Source organism: Hippocampus guttulatus, chromosome 1, assembly GCF_054856545.1.
Source record: "Hippocampus guttulatus isolate MCC_2025c chromosome 1, RoL_Hgut_1.0, whole genome shotgun sequence".
NCBI lineage: Eukaryota > Metazoa > Chordata > Actinopteri > Syngnathiformes > Syngnathidae > Hippocampus > Hippocampus guttulatus.
The window spans coordinates 36,045,198-36,064,418 of NC_141261.1; the positions used below are offsets into that span (position 1 = coordinate 36,045,198).

General features: G+C 46.3%; 1 protein-coding gene across 9 annotated transcripts; it reads right to left on the reverse strand.

Moving 5' to 3' along the window:
• Positions 1-637: 637 nt before the first annotated feature.
• Positions 638-14,659, reverse strand: jam2a (junctional adhesion molecule 2a). Of its 9 annotated transcripts, none has more exons than XM_086128355.1 (11): positions 14,036-14,659; positions 11,039-11,104; positions 10,769-10,879; positions 9,812-9,985; positions 9,549-9,736; positions 9,297-9,399; positions 8,268-8,375; positions 8,082-8,097; positions 6,776-6,847; positions 6,600-6,633; positions 638-1,557 (listed from the first exon to the last, which is right to left on the reverse strand). In XM_086128355.1, the coding sequence occupies exons 1-11, from the start codon at positions 14,082-14,084 to the stop codon at positions 1,519-1,521; spliced, it is 960 nt and encodes a 319-aa protein (XP_085984481.1). In that variant the 5' UTR covers positions 14,085-14,659; the 3' UTR covers positions 638-1,518. The 9 variants fall into 9 exon arrangements, 7 of the variants coding, with proteins under 7 accessions (XP_085984481.1, XP_085984489.1, XP_085984498.1 ...); XM_086128363.1 differs by having other exon boundaries at positions 8,082-8,094; positions 14,036-14,658; XM_086128372.1 differs by having other exon boundaries at positions 9,836-9,985; positions 14,036-14,561.
• Positions 14,660-19,221: the final 4,562 nt, after the last annotated feature.

Below are 19,221 nucleotides of genomic sequence, written 5' to 3' on the forward strand. Positions count from 1 at the left end.
ACAAAGCCAACTGCTTGGAATGGCTAAAATGAATGCAAGTTGCCACTCTTAAAATGGAATGCAATCAAATGAAACCCTATATGGCTGCATACCCTTTTTATAGATTATTGAGTGGCGTAAAAGTGGTGTTTCCCCTCCAGCTTATAGTAATCCTATGGATGGAAATTCACTGATAACAAGTGCAAGCAAGCCAAATGTCAGATGACCTAGTTGAGGGTCTGCTGTCGCTTTGAATTGGTCTGCAATGACATCACTTTAGGGGAAAGATCTGCGATGACTTTTATCCTCTCCGGGATGAAAAGTTGTGTCACACGGGGCACATTCCCATCTGACCTGTTACCTTTCTGCGCAGCTTTAATGTCAAGCCCTTGAGACGCACCGAACAAAAGCTTATGTGATCTGTGGAAATTGTGATCAAGATGGAGAGAATGAATAAAAATAGAACGGCATAATGACATTTTCCGTTGGAATGTCGGCTTTGAACTGTGGCGCGTCAAGCTGGAAGTCAGCATATGAATTTCTTGACAATCTTCCTGGGAATACAGCAGTAACGTCACCATGTGTGTTGGGATGCAGATAAAACAAACAAAACCAGCACGACACCCAAGCACGTTACCCAGGGTGTAAACCTAAAAGCATGTTTTAAATAGAAAACTTTTTTTTTATTAGTGATACAACATTCAAATAAAACAATTCATTCACACTGTCTAAAAACAGACACACCTTTTGATTAACTGGCACAAAAATATATGGACAGAAAAGTAAGGCAAGTCTTTTACAAAAAAAAAAAAAAGAAAACCAACATCCATTGATAAGTTTGACAAATAAAAAGGCACAAGGTATATATTGTATATATCATTAAAAAAAGACCATGCAGGCACATTGGGATGGAATGGTATTGGTCTTTATAAATGACTAGAGTGACTTATTTTCCTGGGCTGGGTTTTGTGTTTTAACTCTTAACACAGTGGACATGAGGCCCTTGAAACACTGATGCCCCGATGTTACAGAATGGCCAGCGGAGCAATACTGAGGTAAGCAGTATTTTTGTTGTTGTTTCAAAAGATCGACAATGCAGTGGAGCATCATCTTAAGAGGATTGATTTAATGCAACATCGTTCTTAAGGGAGCCCGTCTTTGGTAAACGACAACAGTAAAAACAATTAGCCTGTTTTAGGGAGAAACCAAATTGGGGGGGGGGGGGGGATCCATATCCAATGTAGGCCACCAGGGGGTAGCAGAGCGACATCAAAGTACAGGAGATGGACTGGAAATCCACAAATTAGGCAGAATTGAACAGGCGATGCACACAACAAAGCAAGAGTATCAAGCTTTGCAAATTGGGCCGTCAGCGCCCCACTAAATACAAGAGTGAATCCCCCCCCCCCCTAAAAAATGACATAATTGGAGGATCAAAAGCTCATTCGGAGTCTGCAAGGCTGAGAATGAATCCGGAATCCAGTATTGGCACCTTATCAACAGCGTAACTGATGTCTTGTCAAGAGGAAGACCAGCTTCTCAGAGCATGAATGACTGCGTGTGTTTGAAATCCTGCGGCTGAAGCACACAGAAAAGTGGGGGTGAAAAAACACAGTACAATACTGTACATCACTTTGGGTGCGCATGCTCTTGTTGAATTATGTGACCTGCGATTAGCAGTTGTGTTTGAAATACTGCAGCATCAACAGAGTTAGCTTATCTCTGCAGTTGCTGTTTTAATAAAACCTTTATGGTCTCCTTTGAGGACGGTAAAATGGTTTCCACACATCTCGGTTATTGGGACGAATTTGAGCTCTTCTGTGATCAAAGTCAGAAAACCCACAAATGTTTCTGATAAAATTTGCAGTGTTTAATCCTCAAGTGCGGGGATGGGCTACGGGTGGCTCCCGACCACACGGAGTGGCTCCCTGATAAACAATTGTCATTTAAAAAATGAAAAAAACAAGTTTGTTTGTTTTGGTTTTGGGGTGGGGGAATGTTCGATTTATTTATTCATTTTTTACAAACGGCAACAATTCAAAAACCGCTGGTAAATATACAGTACAGTGGTACCGCTACTTATAAAATTAATCGGTTTTGGAAGACATTTCTTAACTAGAAGATTTTGTATGTAGAGACGTGTTTTCCATGTAAATGGCCTAATCCGTTCCAAGCCCTTTCCTTTTCTTTTCTGATTGGTGTAAAAAATGATCTATTAATATATTAATACATAACAAGGGGTAGGACTAGATACATTTTTTTTACTTCTTCCTACTCATTTGAACGTATAATTGTGCTGTATGATGACTGTTTTCTTTTCCTTTTTTACAATTTGACTTTACTTTTACTTTTTTATTAGTGTATATATTTACAGTATATGTTCAATAAACAAGAAAAACAAACAAACAAACAAATGGTGAGGATCGCCCGACTGGTGAAGACTTTTTCTGGGTGATTCATATTTACGTAAAACTATCGGAACTCCTCATGGCTCGAGGGGGCGACTGACAAGGACGCTGCATAGACACAAATCTATCCATCTCAGCGCATAGACACACTCGGTAGAAGTACCTCTTAACCAATGAGATGCCAGGATGATGATCGGTAATAGCCAATGGCAGAGCAGCTAAAAGTATGTTGCGTTCAGGAAATTCGGAGCTGCGATGGGACTGTATTTATACCTGGCGATCTTGAAATTTCTTTCGCAACAAGAGGCACTATTTTCCTGTTGAGGCGTTTCGTAACTTCAAAATTTCGTATGAAGAGACGTTTGTAATTGAGGTACCACTGTATATGTTTTCCATGGGAGTGGGGGGGGGGGGGGGGTTATTGGGGAGAATATCCCCCCCATAAAAAAAATCGGTGTTTACACAGAGGTTGACATATATTTTTTGCAGATTTTGAATGAAATGCAGGAGAAATATCCATCCATCCATTTTTATCACACATCATTAAAAACACACCTGTTCAGGACTGCGTACAACACTTAATTCTTCAATTTTTTGTGATTTCATGTCCTGTTTTTATATAATATTTCTCTTATCTATTTTTATATTGTATTTCCTCATTGTCTGGAAAGTGTCCTTGGGTGGCATGAAAGGCGCTTTTAAATAAAATGAATTATTATTATTATTATTATTTACTGATTCGGGGCACACCTTGAATTTGTTGCTAGCCAATCACAGGGCAGATGTAGACCAACAACCATCTGCGCTCCCATCACACCTAGGGACAATTTGGAGTGCCCAATCAACCTACCATGCATTTTTTTTTTTTTTTTTGTATTGTGGGAGGAAACCGGAGTACCCAGAGAAAATCCACGCAAGCACGAGGAGAACATGCAAACTCCACACACAGGAAGGCATCTCTGCACTGTGAGTCGACCACCGGGCCGCCCTAGAAATGCATTATGAAAAATAAAATGCATTAAGAGCCATATTTAAAATGTCATTTTTGTCTTGCATTTGGTTCGGAAGTATGTGTGGTCCTATGCGTCCATCGAGTAACGCTGATGAAAAATGCCCATTGCCCGTGATTTTTCTTCCTACAATTATAAATCTTAAAGAAACAAACCATAAAAAAAGCAACAGTTTACTACAACCCACGGCCAACGTTCTGGAATCACCAGCACTGGAGGAAGTTAAAGTTAAATTGGAAGAAAAAAAAGCAAATCACAGACATGACAGAAAACCAGAGTCATTTCATATGGTAAATTTCGAGCTTTCAGAAACACAAAGAATTTTTTCAAAATGTGCTGCTGAGTAAAAGTTATTTGTTGAGACCAAGCAAAGGGAAAAAGGAAATTGAAATCATGAAAAAAAACCAACAACAGCAACACACAGCACTAGCACTTTTTCACTGCCTCTGGCTTTCATAACAGCTCGCGGACTCAGGCGTGGATTTAATGAGTGATGATGGTCGCCTTCATCAATCTGGCTCCAACTTTCTCTCATTGCTTCTGCCAGATCAGCTTTGCAGGTTGGAGCCTCGTCATGGACCATTTTTTCAACTTCCACCACAGATTTTTAATTAGATTGAGATCCGGATGATTTGCAGGCCATGACGTTGACCTTGTGTGTCTTTCTTCAAGGATTCTTTTCACAGCTTTAGCTCCGTGACCAAATGCATTATCATCTTGAAAAAAAAGATTTCATCCGCAAACGTCCTTTGAATTGATGGGAAAAGTGTCCAAAACGTAAACGAGCATTTATTGAACATGTCATGACAACCATCTCCCTCGTGCCAGCTCCATAGTCATCAACGACTGTGGAAAGTTTCACGTTTTCTTCAGGCAGTCATCTTCATAAATCTCATTGGAACGACCTCCAGCATCATCACTTTGCTGAATGCAGATCCGCCTTTCATTCCTGACTATGACTTTCATCCAGTCATCCACAGTGAAGGATTGCTTTTCCACAGCCCACTGTGGGGGTTTTTTTTTCTGTGAAGGTGTTCATGATGGCGTCTGTTTAGCTTTTCTGTATGTAAACCCCATTTCCTTGAGGCACTTTCTTACAGTTTGGTCACAGACGTTTACGCCGGTTTCCTCCCATTTGTTTTGCTCCATATTTTCTGTTTTCAAGACATCTGTCTTCAAGATTTCTGTCTTGACGCTTTGATGTCTCTCTTGGTTTGATGAGCCTGCTTGCCTTTGTCAACCTTCCCCGCATCGTTTGCATTTGCTCCAAATTTTAGACAGAGCGGATTGTGCAACATTGCGTGTTGATGTAAAAAGTTTGATCATCCTCTCCTTTGTTTCGAAGGCCGTCTCTCGCCACGATTCATGCCAGGCCAACGGCTCTCAAAGGTGTGATCACTCCTGTTTCAGTGCAGACCAACGAGCAGATCTAATCTGATGCAGCTGTTCGTTTTGGGAATGGAAATTGACAGGGTGATTCCCAATTTTTTTTTCTCCTCAGAATTGAGTGATTCCATATTTTTTTCCCTCTGCTTGGTCCAAAAATGTAACTGCTGTAGACGATCCTTTTTTTCCCCCCCTGATTTTTTATTTTCGTGTTTCTTAAAGCCAAACATTTGCCATTTGAAATGACTTAAGTTTTGTGTCTTGTCTGTGAATTGACTTTCTACAAATGTAAACAACCGAATGAACATCCTCTGACACTGCAATTCCAAAATATCTTCCAGGAGTTGCATTTACTTTGGCAATCCTTGCGTTGTCAAGACCGAGTCTGGCCGAGCCATGGACTCCCCTTGATTGTGACAGCAAACAGACCGAAAGAATTACGGGTGACCTGAAGCTGGCATTGCTGCCAGACAGACACAAACCGTGCCTCACAAGTCATTCATCACAAGAAAAACAACAAGAGTTTTCTACCAGGGGCAGAGCTCCATGGCCACCACCACATCTAGAGGAAAATTTTGATACCAGTGACTATTGTACCATTTTTACATGGATGCAGCATTCTTAGACAGCTGATACTCTGCCAAAGGGGTGCCCAACACTGTTTAGAATTGTGAAGAATTCAGAGATTTTTGTGTTATTGTGCATTTTAGATATGGTTTGAATGGATGCGCCATTGATCGCAATATGCAATATGGTGCGGGTAATCGGGAACAACTGATCACCCTGATTGGCTGTTCGCGTGCGAATGAGAGCATGAGATTGAAGAAGGTAATGTGACATAACCCAAAAGCGAAGCAATGGCAAAGAAGAACGACATTATCTCATAATTTAACTCCGGCAAAACATTGTTTTTTACTTAGATGTGGTCCTGTTTGTACTATGAGTGTGTTGGACAAGATTCTGTGTTTGTGTGCAGTTTATTTCACGAAACCCTGACTGTGGATGGTAGGGGTAACAATGCCTTCTTGGGTACACGTTGGGTTGCGAGAATGTCAATGATGGACACCATCAGTGTGGTGGTGTTATTGTTATTGTTATTATTATTATTATGCTGTCCACCCAGCTGAAAGATTTCTGGCAATACCCCTGTTTGCAATCACAGTGTTGTTAGCAACTAAGCTAACATTCATCTGAGCTTCCTCTGTGTCTTTTTATTATTACAATCCTTTATTTATATGCTCAGGCTACGTCTATGGCGAATACACAATTACGGCTTTGCATCATTTGATGGCATCTTGGTGCCAATCAACTATGTTGAACTGAGGAGAGGTGCTTCATTGAGTCATAGCCTCGTCTCATAGAAAAAGAGTGCTTTGCTGCCATGATATCAATAGTGAATTATCCCCTGCAAATCCATTCACTGTCCGGAATAATCATCCGTTCATCCCTTTTCTGTACCGTTTGTCTTCATCAGGGTCATGGCTGAGCGCCGCCTATTGCAGTTGACTTTTGTGCAAGAGGCGGGGCGCGCACAACCATCCATTCACACCTATGGACAATTTAGAGCCTTCAGTGACCACCACCAGGAGAAAACGCTCGCAAGCACTGGGAGAACATGCAAACTCCACCCGGGAAGCCAGGAGATGAGATTCAAACGTGAAATTTCATCGGTGCTGTATGTTACACATACAGTACATTTGACAATAAAGCTTATCCAATCCAATCCAAAACCTCAGAAGTGTGAGCCAGAGACGCTAACCACTCGCCAAGATTCTGCTACAGTGCAAGTGCATTGAAAAAAACAAAACAAACTTACTTCTTGAGGTGGAGGGATATAGTTGACATTGGACCTAAAAGACAGAGCGATGATGAGAACCACTTCAGAGCATTTGGCAAGAGAAGAACCTTGATGTTTGTTGGCCTTATCCTGACTCATATCTTGTCCTGCACAATAAAGCATATCTATCGGTTTTCCCTCAGCGTTACACTCACGTGTCCTCAGTTCTGTTCAGGTTTTGGCTGCTGATGTGAGAGGCACCGTGACACTCGGAGATCCAAAATGACCTGTTGGGGGTGGGGCGTGGTCAGATTGACGACTTTGAACTTGCTCCAGTAGAGGGCCTGATTTGGGAACGGCACCGCACACCATGCTTTGTATCGAGTTGAGATCATTCGCCTCACATGAACCCCCATGCAGCCAATCAGGATGCGACAGCGCCAATGGAGATGCAAAGGTGAAGTGTTCGAGTGATGAGCCATTCACATGCAGCAATCCGACCCAGGAATGTTTTTTTTTTCTCTTTTTTCAGAATTTGCTTTAGCGTTACCCAACCCTCCAGTTTAGAGCTACTAGAATTTGTCTTTGACTGTTTCTCAAAACACTGACATGTGAGGGGATCTTGCTCAAAATCATGTCCTCTACAAACCTCATGAGTTGGCCTCATGTTTAATTGCACTCGGCATTTCATTGAGAAAGTCAAACTACATCATTGAGCTGCTTCCTTGCCCTGTTTAATCGTGCATCGGAAATTGTGTTGCATTGTCTCGGAGTCTTTGTGAAAAAGTGGGTTCTATAAATAGGAAGTTGACACTGACAGCTCCAGTTAGCTCAGTGGGATAAGCATCAGACTTGAACCTAGACAAAGAGCTCTCGCATCAGCGCGGCCTCTCTCTCTCTCTCTCTCTGTCGAATGCTGCGCAGTAACAAGCGAGTAATCAAATAAAGTCAAGAGAGATGGGTCGGTCACACCAGGGCGTGCATTTCTGTCTCTTTGGTCAGCCAGGCCTATACTGTGCTGCATAACAGCATCCTATCGCTGCGTGTTGTTATGGCAACGTCTTAGCAGGGATGAAATAATCCATTTCAAGTCACAGTCCAATCAGTTTAAGAGGCTGCAGTGATCTCAGATCTCCTCGCTGATTAACAGTCACTAATTATGGTGCGATTAAGCCAAGTCTGATTGTTGCTCTCGTCCAGGGCCGGCTCATCTGTTTGAGCAAAGCATTGACATGGGTTCACTCAGTGAACTCTGCAGATACAGTGTTTATCGTACATCTGTCTGCGCCAGTCGGCCAGCAGAAAGCAATCCGCCGCCGTGGCTCATAAATACACACATACTGTACAGACACACGCACAGGCACAGCTGTCACTCCGCTCAGGGCTGACTCAGCACGCAGACGCGCGTCTAAGTGCGACAGCCACCCCCCTTGACCCCCCTTCTTCCCTTCAATCCTCTGTGTTTCCGATATCAGGCCGTGTTTGCTCACGTCAATGTTAATGCAATCACGGAGCTCTTACCTTCCTCTGTGTCCTGCTGGCGGGATGATCCGGCGCAGTCGTGGAATGGAAAACAAGAGTGGACATCACTTTTTATTTCGCAAAAAAACAGGCCCCAAATCATGAATGTGCCGATCGAGCGAGCAGAAAGTGAGCCTCCCGGAATAAACGATGGCACAAGAGCGGCACCAGGCGAGACAAACTCACGGGTGAAGAAGCCGTTGCGGTGCATCAGGAACCCGCCGCAGCCGCAGACCAACACCACCAGACAGACCACAACAGCTGCCACCACTACTGCGGTGATGTTGACATCCTCTGGGAGGAAGAAAAAAAAAGGCCTTCAATTTTTCAAACTAAGTAGAAACAAATTAGGGATTGGTGGAGTCAGTAAGTCAGGTTGGGGTAACACAGGGGTCGGCAACCCAAAATGTTGAAATAGCCATATAGGGCAAAAAAACCCCAACAAAAAACAAATATGTCTGGAGCCGCAAAAAAATAAAAGCCTTCTATAAAACTTACAATGAAGGAAACACATGCTGTATGCATGTAGGAGACTGGACTGTCTCAGAATTGTTTATGTTATTCATTCCTTTGTTGTGTGTTCACAAACACCCCCATAGAATTTATTTTGTAATTTCCTCGCTTGATTTTTTTGTTTTGGTGTACTATTTTCGCTTTTCTTAGTGTCAGTGAAGTGATCATTAATTTCTGTTTTTCTGAGACTGTCTTTGAACGCCTCTCGAGACGAAGAGAAGGGTGAAGGCACGGAGTCAGACGCAGACGTGTCTGTGTTTGTCGAGACTGTTAAAAGCATAAATAAAGTGTACGTTTAAAAAAAACAACACCACAGCTCTCCTTTTTCGGAGCTGCAACATGTATCTATATCTATTTGAGCTATATTAGCCAACTATCAAAATCTTTTTCCACTTTCAAACATTTTTATAAAGCTCCAGGGAGCCACTAGATGTCGCTAAAGAGCCGCGTGTGGCTCTGGAGCCGCGTGTTGCCGACCCCCGGGGTAACAGAACCAAACTCCAAACATGCATCTTATGTTAGAGCCGAAAATTGGAGCCTTTATTCAATAGCCGAGTGCAGTTTTTCATGCTACTGGCTAGTTGGTAAAGCTGAACTCTCTTTAATATTTTAGGAGCATGGTGAAAAAAATGCTAGCGGGCTTTTCCTCTCCACTGCTCCTCTGATTTTGTCCAGTGCTGAAAGGTGTGGGTGCACACACACCTATGGTCATGTGCCTGCCCTCACACATCATGGGCTTTCCCACCCCGTTGGAAGCCCGGCAGTTGTAGCGGCCGGTGTCTTCTTTAGCCACAGCTTTGAACTCCTGCAGACCAGACGCAGACCAGACTGAGGACTGATAAATGAACATCTGACAACACCGCGGTCCTGCCATTGAAACAACAATGGCTATCTCTCGTGGTGTTCAATGGCAGTTTTATATTTTCAAGGACACAATCAAGTCCTCTCACTCACCAGCACTCCAGTGTGTGTGTTGATAAGATAGGTGGCATTGGCGTGGCGTGGGGGGATCATCAGCTGATTGTCCTTGTACCAGGCGTACGTAGCAGGTGGGATGCTCTGCTGGTCTCTACAGCGCAGCTGCACAGCAGAGCCCGTCACAGCCGAACTGGGGATTTCGCAGGATGGTGTGTTGGGAGGCACTGGGGGAGCGAGTGAGTGAGTGAGTGAGTGAGCATGATGTGCGAGCCATTCTGATGAACATTGCAACGCTCAACTCAAAACCTTTCCATCGGTCGTACCGAGGACTCTGAGTGTGATGTTGGTCTCTCCCAAATTCACAGAATCAAAAGGAGCACTGATCTCACAGCGGTACTCGCCGGCATCCTCCTGGGTCACCCGGCGTAACGTCACCGTGGCCCCCTCGATGCTCGCCCGCCCCTCAAATGGGCCTGAGGTGAAAAGGTAAGACCGCCGAACACGTCACACACTTTCATCAGAACAGCGTACACAGTATGGGGTGGGCAAACTTTGTGCTCAAGGCACAAAATAAAGCATGTACTGGATGGTGCTTTTATGTATTTATATATTATATAGATAATATATGTCGGGGGGGTTTTTTTTTACGAATGACCTTTTATATTATTTACCCAAAAAAAATCAGTGAAGCGACTTCAATGAAAATGTAAAATTAATTAAGTACTTTATAATTCACCAATTTTAGGAAAAGATGATTCAGCCAATGCAACAACTATTACAGGAGTCTTCATCGTGTGACTGTTGGGTGGGCCAGATGAAAGAATGGGGCCCCCGGGCCATGCTTTGCCCACCGGTGGGCAAAGCATGATTCACACCAATGACCCGCAACGTTTAGTGGTGTGAATCTTCATGTCAGTGGATTGGCATGTGAGCTGAATGAAGCCAGCAGCTGAAATTACTTGACAATGTAAGAAGCCCAACTCTCTTTCCGATTAGCTGCAGTAGACTGTGGCCAGGTGAGGGCTGTGATTTATTATTTATGCCCCCCCCCCCCCCCATTAAATCTGCTTCCCGAAACCTTAATGAAGATGGATCCAGGGTAGGACATGTTATGCCTTGGCAGAGGTGACAACTTGAAACATCACCGCCATTACGAGAGGAGTGAACTCCTCGCAGCAGGCCCACCAAGCTGATTAAAGCAAACGACCCGTGTGTCAGCACCTCGCCATAAAAGGCAACGGGGGGCGCCTCCTCACCTCGGAAGTGTCCGTCAAAGTATACAAAAGAAACATCTTTGCCCTTCTTCTTCCACTCGATTCGTGGATTCTGGTCCCTCTCAGTGCGGAACATGCAGGACAGCACTGCATCTGAAATAGGCAAGTCTTGAGATATTTATGGCACCAGTCACAGTAGAGAGAAAAAAAAAACACTTTGGTTCTATTTAAAGCCTTATCCTGTCAAAGTAGCATCAAGTCGAGAGGGGCCAGAGATGGGCTGCTCCCCCCCCCCCCCCGCCCCCTTCTCACCTGAGAACTCGTGCACCTCCACCTTTTGTTTGTTGGTCGATACGGTGACAGGAAGGGAGGGGGAACCTGGAGGTGGCAGAGAGGAGAACACGGAGAGTCAACAAGGAGACAAACGGAGAGGTGGGAGCACTGTCTGCAGACCGCAATATTTCTTCTCATCCATTAGGGGGCAAGGTGAATTGGGTAATGCGCACCACCTTGCCCGCCAACTGCACGAGGAGAATGCTTAATGCCGCTGTCGGCCACTGTTGCTTTAGCGAGTGTGTGGAGGCGGGATTATTCCCTGGTCCACTTTAATCCCGCTGGGTTAAGGAGCAGCTCGCCGTATGTCTACTTAAGCGCAGGTTAATATAAGGGCACCCAACACCTCGCAAAGCTCAGTGCCGCTCAGCTTTTCCAGGTTAACCTGCTCGACAAGAGCCTGTTAGCATGATCTCGGCCCCAAAGATGTCAAGGTTGGCTTCCTCCGCCGCCTGCCTGTCACTGATACCGCTCATCCAAACAGGAAAGGGAAGCGGGCGCGGGCTCTCCTGCATGCTGATTGGTCAATTTGACAGGTTGAATGTGGGTGAAGGTCACCTGAGGGGGAAGCCAGTTTGAAACATCGCACATGGCGAGGACATTCAAGTGCTGCCGCATGAAAGCTGCTGTCCCGTAGGTCAGCAAATTAAAGATGAGCCATGCGTTTTTTCTTTTTTTTTTTTTTATAAATATGAAATGAGCCTCAAGAGAACTTGCTTGGCATTAAGGCTTCGAAAAAATGTGAGTGTGAAGCCGGTTGCGGACATGATTCAGACAGAAAAATCTCCCCCGGTCTAATTCTGACCGAGTTTCCTGAGCTACTTCCCGTCGCGCTGGCCCATTGTTCGGGACTCATTGTGATCGGAGGCCCGAGCACATGGACGAAGGGCAAAAAGTGCGGACGCAAAGCAACAGGAAGGCAGACGGGTTCGATTGACTTTGTTTTTCCTCTTGGGAGTGCGTGCACCGATACACACTCGGAATGCAGCCGGCCGCGTGGGCTTTTGAGACGATTTGCCGTTGGACTCAATTTGCGCCACCCTCACTTGTCAAACTTTCAATTAAGAGAATTAAAACCGCATACTCGCACCGCCCTCCCCTCCCCTCTCCGTGCAACGCGTCGACTGGCGGAAGTGTAAAAGGATTAGGATTGTAGCCACGACTCACGCACCCCGACGGCCTCGCAGAAACATTGTCTCGCTGAAGGAACCGCCCGAGGCGGGAGGGTGATACAATGAGATTAAACGGGGACGGGAATGAATGACAAAGAAGGGGCGATCGGCCCTGAGAAGAGATGACACGATTTAAAGGGGGGTGGGGGCGGGGGGAGCGCAGGGATCCGGAGGAGCATGAATAAAAAGCGGGATTGAAGGCAAGGGAGATCCTCTCAGACAGGGAGACAATGAATGGGAGAATCTCCTGTCACACAGCGAGGCACGGCCCGCCGCCACCTTGAAGGGTGTCTCTTTGAGCGCAGGCGGCCGAGCTGACAACCGACCGTGTCGCACGCACGCACGCGGGGAAATGAGCAAAGCGTTTGTGCCCGCATGTGAGGTTTCGCTTGCTTTGCGCTACCACGACCGCTGTCAGCTTCGGTGGCCTCAATTAGCCACGATGGTGTCGGGGCGGACAACGAACACATGGCCTCCTTAGTCACCGGTGTCATGCTAACGTGGCTATAGCCTACTTGTACTTTAGAAAAAGACCGCAGCAGTCAGCTGTGATGAAAACAAGCCGGAGCCTGGGATTTTGCTTCTCCGAGGAGTTTTCTTTTCAAGAAGTTGTTCTGCACTTGAGAGCAACGGCACCCTGGTGGCACCGGGCAGGACGCCGGCGGCGCCGATGGGCCCGTCGCGCCTCCGAAGGCATCAGCCGAGCACTGCGATAGCTCAGACTCACCGAGGGACAACCGCCCGCCTGCCTGAGCAAAAAATAGAAAGATGGCACGCTCACTGCTTGGCACACAGCTTTAGCCTCATTACCGGAGTGTTAGAGACGGGCCGGGGTGTTACCCGGTCTGTGGCGGGGTCAAAAGCATGGCGCAGTCATAATTAAGGCACTTATTCAAATGAGCAGGGAGGAACACGCGGGAGAAGGAGGGAGGTGGACCCACAGGAAGCGTCCCGCCTGGCTGTGTGGTAAAGATAACGGCACACGGGTCAGAGGGAAAACCGGGCCAGGAAAGCCTGCGCTGCTGTTTGAACAAAGCCCCTCTGTAACCCTGCAGCAACAGCTGTCCCAGGATGTGTGTGTGTGTGTGTGTGTGTGAGAGAGAGAGGCAGGGGGGTTAAGATGTTGCCTCAAAGACCCACCCTGAACGCTTCCTGCTTGCTCCCAGCTACAATGCAACCCGCGTCAGCGTGCGTGGCCGCAACAACAATCAGAGAGCGAGACGATGAGTGAGGTCCGCCGGGTTGCAACCACACAAACACCCGCGCGCACGCCCCTCCGAACTCCTGACCTGACAGGTGGCAAAATGAGGAGCTAAGTCAAATGTGCGTCACTCACTGCACTGTCTCATCACATCCATGTCAATGCCACGTTGCCTGCCACTTCTCCCCCGCAGTGCCACAGTGCTCACGCTGCCTTCCCTCGTGTGTCAGATTTCTTCTTCGCATGTTCATGTTTTGTCCCCCAACATGAACACGCGCGAGCACACAAGCGCGCGCACACGCGCCATACGCTGTGTTCCAATATCGGCTTTAAGTCTCTGATGGCAATCCAGCCACTGACCGAGGCAACGCCAAACTGCTAACACACTCGGGCTGCCAATTAGAAGTTGTGTGGAACCTGCCATGGCTGGAGCCTCCACGGAGGTACCAACCCGACAACTTGAGCGCAGTATTCATGCGACTGGCCTGTGGAATCAAACATTCCTCGCGTGCGAATTATTGTTCGGATTCTTTTTTGGACAGAACACACCAAGCACGGATGCAAACAGTTCGTCGTGAGGGGAAATTCTAGTGGCTCACTTACATTGCATGAGTAAAATGACAATGGGCACACACAGGGACGTCCCCTCCATGGTCGTCCACAACTGTAGCTGAGTCTTGTCTTCTCGCGACGGAGCGACGAGGCGGATCCGAAGCCTCAGCTTTCTTCTCGCACTTATTCCCAACTCTGCGATAATTCATCCAGCTTCCAGGGGCGACACTCTTCTCTCTTGGGTAAGGTGGGTGGGGTGCCAACGACCGGACCGACCCGCCGCCGAGCGTCTTTCGGCAGACGAGAGCCGACGAGCGCGGCGCGCCTCGCGGAGCCTCCGGTGGCGCGATGCCGGCGTCCTGGCCCGGGGGGGGGGGGGGAGAACGGCGAGCCGCGGGTGAGAGCGAAGACGCGGGTCAATGTCCTCTCTCGTCGATCGCTTAAGGTGGAGATGGAGATGGAGGTGGAGGGACGGGGCGGGGTGGCGCTTGCCGAACGCCAGCAGAAGCGAGAGCGCAACGCCGTGTCCAAGACGCGCACTGCAATGCCAAGTGGACGCAGCACAGACTGGGCATGGTCGCGCTGAGAACAACCAGACGTTCGCGTTCAAGCTAAATCGATACAAGAATCAAATCACAACAACGAAAAGGAAGCATCTTTCTCGAAGTCTTTCCGCTCAAGTGAAATGCGATAAGGTACAACTTATCTGGACATGAACTCGGTTTACGACGCTCCCGTCATACGACGTTCTGGGTGACAAACAGCGCCGTCACGTGCCGCACAGCAAGCAGGAGCGTTCCTACACCAATTTTACTCAGGTGACCTCTGGGGATAGATGCGTTTTCAGAGAAGCACATGGTCAACCCCCTTCAAGCATCTTAACGCAACACGCAACCATCCAAGTACGTGACAGCACACGGTAAACCAAAGGGCCGATGACCTTCAGGAATTAGAATCAGAACCAGAATCATCTTTATTGGCCAAGTATGTAGAACACACAAGGAATTTGTCTCCGGTATGACACGCTGCATTAGTATCATCGTAAACAAGGACATGACAAATAGGTATGCAAGGACATTTCGTAATGTAAGTGAACCGTAGTGCGGTGGTACCACCCAGTGACAACTGTGAGACAATGTGCAAAGTATCAAGCAGAGCTCAAGTGATCAGTGGTAGAATACAATACTATGACAGTTTGTACAGTTGGTGCAGAAAATCATTGAACCATTTTAGAGTGACCAGTAGCAGTATTTGTTGTACAAGAAGAGTGACTACGTCAGTGACTGTTTAGGGAGTTAATGGCTAGAGGGAAAATGTGATTGATTTTTTTCCAACGGCCGGTTGAATCCCATGGCGGCTGCCTCCCCTTTCCTCTCCCCGTTGGCAAATAGTGATTAGTGTCAATGTATCCGAATGGCTCCGCGACATCCCAACTTGTACGTTTTCACCGTAATTTATACGTTTTTTTTTATCATTTCAAATCATGTACGGCGTATTACAACTTTTATACGGGGGGAAAAAAAATTGTGAACCGATCTCACAAAGACCATTTTGGCTCAAATCCAGATCGTCTCACCTGCTGGTAGCCAACGACAATGCCGTTGTCGATCGCTACTCTTGTCACAGCAAACCAGCAAAGGTAATCCTCATTCGTATATTTTTTTTCATCGCTGCGTACGGTCGGATTGACAAAGCATGATGTGCGCATGCGCGGTAAACCGTGTACGGGTTTTGGTTGCTTTGTAAGGGGAATTGTAATCATCTATAAGGGCAGCCATTAGCCGAGGTTGACTGGTATGCAATCCCGGTTGTTGTGCCTCAGTGAAATTTCAGTCTGCCTTTGAAAAATTCAGCACACCCGCGCATGAACCTTGTGCGCATATGTGGTGCAGAAAATGGTTGGTTGGATGGACAGACTTTGAAGAATTTGGAGCATCAAAGCACCAGCGAAAATCGAATCTATAAAGACCTACTCACAATGAAGTTTACAAAAAGCCTCTCGGTACGCATTGAGTTTGAGTATCTTGGTGACTTATTAAAGAAAACAGAATTGACAGAAACTGCACGTAAGCTTGCTCCTTTAAGTCAGCCATGGAAAGGCAAATCAATGTGTTATACATATTTTTAGTGGTTGAAGTGGGGCTAAGTAGAGATGTCCACATACTTTTTGAGGCCAATTTTTTTGACATTATTTGCAATGTATCCACAATGATTTTGAATGGCATGCCTCCTACTGATTGTGAAGTGTCCTTGAGTGTTTTGAAAGGCGCTTGTAAATAAAATGTATTATTATTATTATTATTATTACTCCTCGTTTTTATCAGGGTTCTGATTTGGTAATAAAACCAAAAAAAAAACCTCAGCAACAACAATTGAAATTCCCAGTCCAAATCTATACACGTTGAAGCCATTATTTAGCTATTTGCGTTATTAGCTTAACGACATATCGCGGACAGATATACTTTGACTATGGTGTGACCTCGACTTGAACTGCCTTAGCGACGAGAATAATTTTGACACCTTTGCAGACAAAGACCAGACAACACTGAGCATGCATCTCCTTGCTGACTTGCGGTTTCACACCCAGTTTTATTCGAACCTGCTAGAGACAAAAGTGCTGCAGCAATTATGTTATTCGTAAATGAAAGCATTGTTGGACAAATGAAAGCACTGCAACATCCCAGCTCGATCACTGCAATGCCCTTTACTTTGGAGTCAGCCAATCCTCCATCAAGCGTCTCCAGCTGGTCCAGAATGCTGCTGCTCGACTCTTGACTTATTTGTTTTCAAATCTCTAAATGAGCTCGCGCCACCTTACCTCTCTGAGCTCATCCGCCCCTACACACCTGCCCGGCGCCTCAGGTCTGCGGACCAGACATTATTACAAGTACCAAGAACTAAACTGAGGCTCAGAGGGGATCGAGCCTTTTCCATTGCTGGTGCCTCTCTCTGGAATGACCTCCCACTGAACATTCGGCAAGCCCCCTCGGTGCCCATCTTGAAAACCCGCCTCAAAACTCATTTGTATTCTTTGGCATTTGACTCACCATGACTCAGATTTGATCTTGGTTTTGCTGTTTGGTGCTTTCTACCATCTTTTTTCGACCATCTTTGTGACTGATTTGTTGCTTTCCTGTTGTATCTGTTAGTTTCTCCATGTACAGCACTTTGTATGCAGCGATGGCTGTTTGAAAGTGCTCGATAAATACAGTTGAGTTGAGCTGAGGTTTAGTAAAAGAAAATATTTGGAACAATCTTGGGAAAAAAAACGAAAGCATTGGAACAGTAATTGAGGAACCGAAAGTGAAGTATCCATTGGGAGCTACGCTTTGTTTAGAGTATATAAGACTTGCCTTGAGAGATTGCCGGCGTGCATTTGTGCCCAGATCACAACCGTTGTTTGTGTCACGCTTGTGCCCTGAACGTTCAGATAACAACTTCTTGGAACAACTTCTCCATTTCCAGCCTCTGTTTTTACACCTCACCTCAGCCCAAATTCAAACGAACACGCGGAGCACTCGGAGGACGCAGAGGACGGCGAAAGGATCCCGCCGCAACCACAACATCCTCTCCCTCCCGCGCCCCCTCATCAATGTCAAAGATGAATGTTGACTGGAAGGGCTAGCAGGGAATGAATTACCAGTGATTTTTGACATTTGTTGATATATTACAGACCAAACTAGGCACTGAATCCTCATTTTTTGGAAAATGTTTTAAATAATCGTTTGCAGTCATGGTATGAAGAACGTGTAACTGACGTAGTAGTTGAACCTGGAGCCCAGAAGTGGAGCCTTTGCATTCATCTCGACTCGCTCTCAACTTCAAAAAGTTTGAGTATATCAGTCGCACGGTTACAATTTGAACCAGCACTTTGTTTTTACAAAGCATCTTTTGATTTGTGCCTTTGAAAGGCCACGTTGCGTTGAATAAGAAGAATGATTTCATTAGTCACAGCGTCACGTCCATTTTTTCTGACATTAGCTGATTACAATTCAGTGTTGGGCTGACAGAATGAATTGTGACTGCATGTCCCAACACGGGAAATCTTTGACCTTTGACCTTTATCCTACATACATGAAATGCTAAATGTTTTCAAGCGTAGCTTTGCCACTTGCAGTTTCTCTTGTGGGATTGTATTCTTAGCAGAATATGTGCAGTGCAAACTATCTTTTGTTACATCCCGGCCCATCTGTAGAACTTCTCCGCTAACTTTGGCAACAGCTGTAGTGGAGCTGGAATTCGGTAGTTCTTCTGAGCTTGCTATCCGAACGGTTCAGCGCCGCATTGTCCTTTCCATGTCCCCACATTGGTCCTTGAGTGTCACCACATTTTGAAGGCTGGACACCGCACCTTGAAATGAGGTCACTTGATCGGACCATGTCAATATTCCAGCCATCATGTCATGTACACCCGCTTTGATGTGGTCCACTTCAGTTCATATTGCTGCCGCATTATTTGCGCCCTCAGACGGCAATCCTTGGAGTTCCGACTTGAGTGCACGAAAGTCAGCCACCGATGCGCTTGTCAGTTGGTCTCTGATTATTTGTGAGAAATCTCCTCTCCGGGAAGAGAGAATTTCTTCTTTGATCCTTTCAGAAGCCATCTCAGAATTTTCAGGCAGGATGGGTAAGGTGGATCCGACGCACTCGGTGTACGCTCGTCATTTCTAATCGGCCGCGAGTTGCTAGTACGACCGTTGATTTGTTACTTTTGAAGCCCTCCGCCATTCCGCTTATCGCTTTTCGTGCAGGTCTGTCACTTGTCTCTTTGTGTTCCCTTCAGCAAGTCCCGGGATGGTTCTTGGATATATTTATTTGGCTGTTTTGGGTGAAAAATAATCTCAGGTATGCCGGAGCTCTGAGAAATGCTTCCTACTGTATCAGTTGCTCACAAGCATCCCAGTTTTATATTCATTCATTTTCCGATCCGCTTTATCCTCACAAGGGTCGCGGGGGGTGCTGGAGCCTATCCCAGCCATCTTCGGGCAGGGGACACCCTGAACCAGTTGCCAGCCAATTGCAGGGCACACAGAAGCCAACAACCATTCGCGCCCACACTCACACCTAGGGACAATTCAGAGCGTCCAATCAGCCTGCCATGCATGTCTTTGGAATGTGGGAGGAAATCGGAGCACCCGGAGAAAACCCACGCAGGCCCGGGGAGAACATGCAAACTCCACACAGGGAGGCCGGAGCTGGAATTGAACCCGGTACCTCTGCACTGTGAAGCCGACGTGC

What these genes read in the sequence shown, in the direction of transcription:
- jam2a (XM_086128355.1), bottom strand. Translation starts at nt 14,084, where the DNA reads ATGGAGGGGACGTCCCTGTGTGTGCCCATTGTCATTTTACTCATGCAA. An exon ending in TGTCATTTTACTCATGCAAT is followed by an intron (nt 11,105 to 14,035) that starts GTAAGTGAGCCA and finishes TGCCACCTCCAG; the next exon opens with GTTCCCCCTCCCTTCCTGTC. An exon ending in ACACACACACTGGAGTGCTG is followed by an intron (nt 9,400 to 9,548) that starts GTGAGTGAGAGG and finishes TCTGGTCTGCAG; the next exon opens with GAGTTCAAAGCTGTGGCTAA.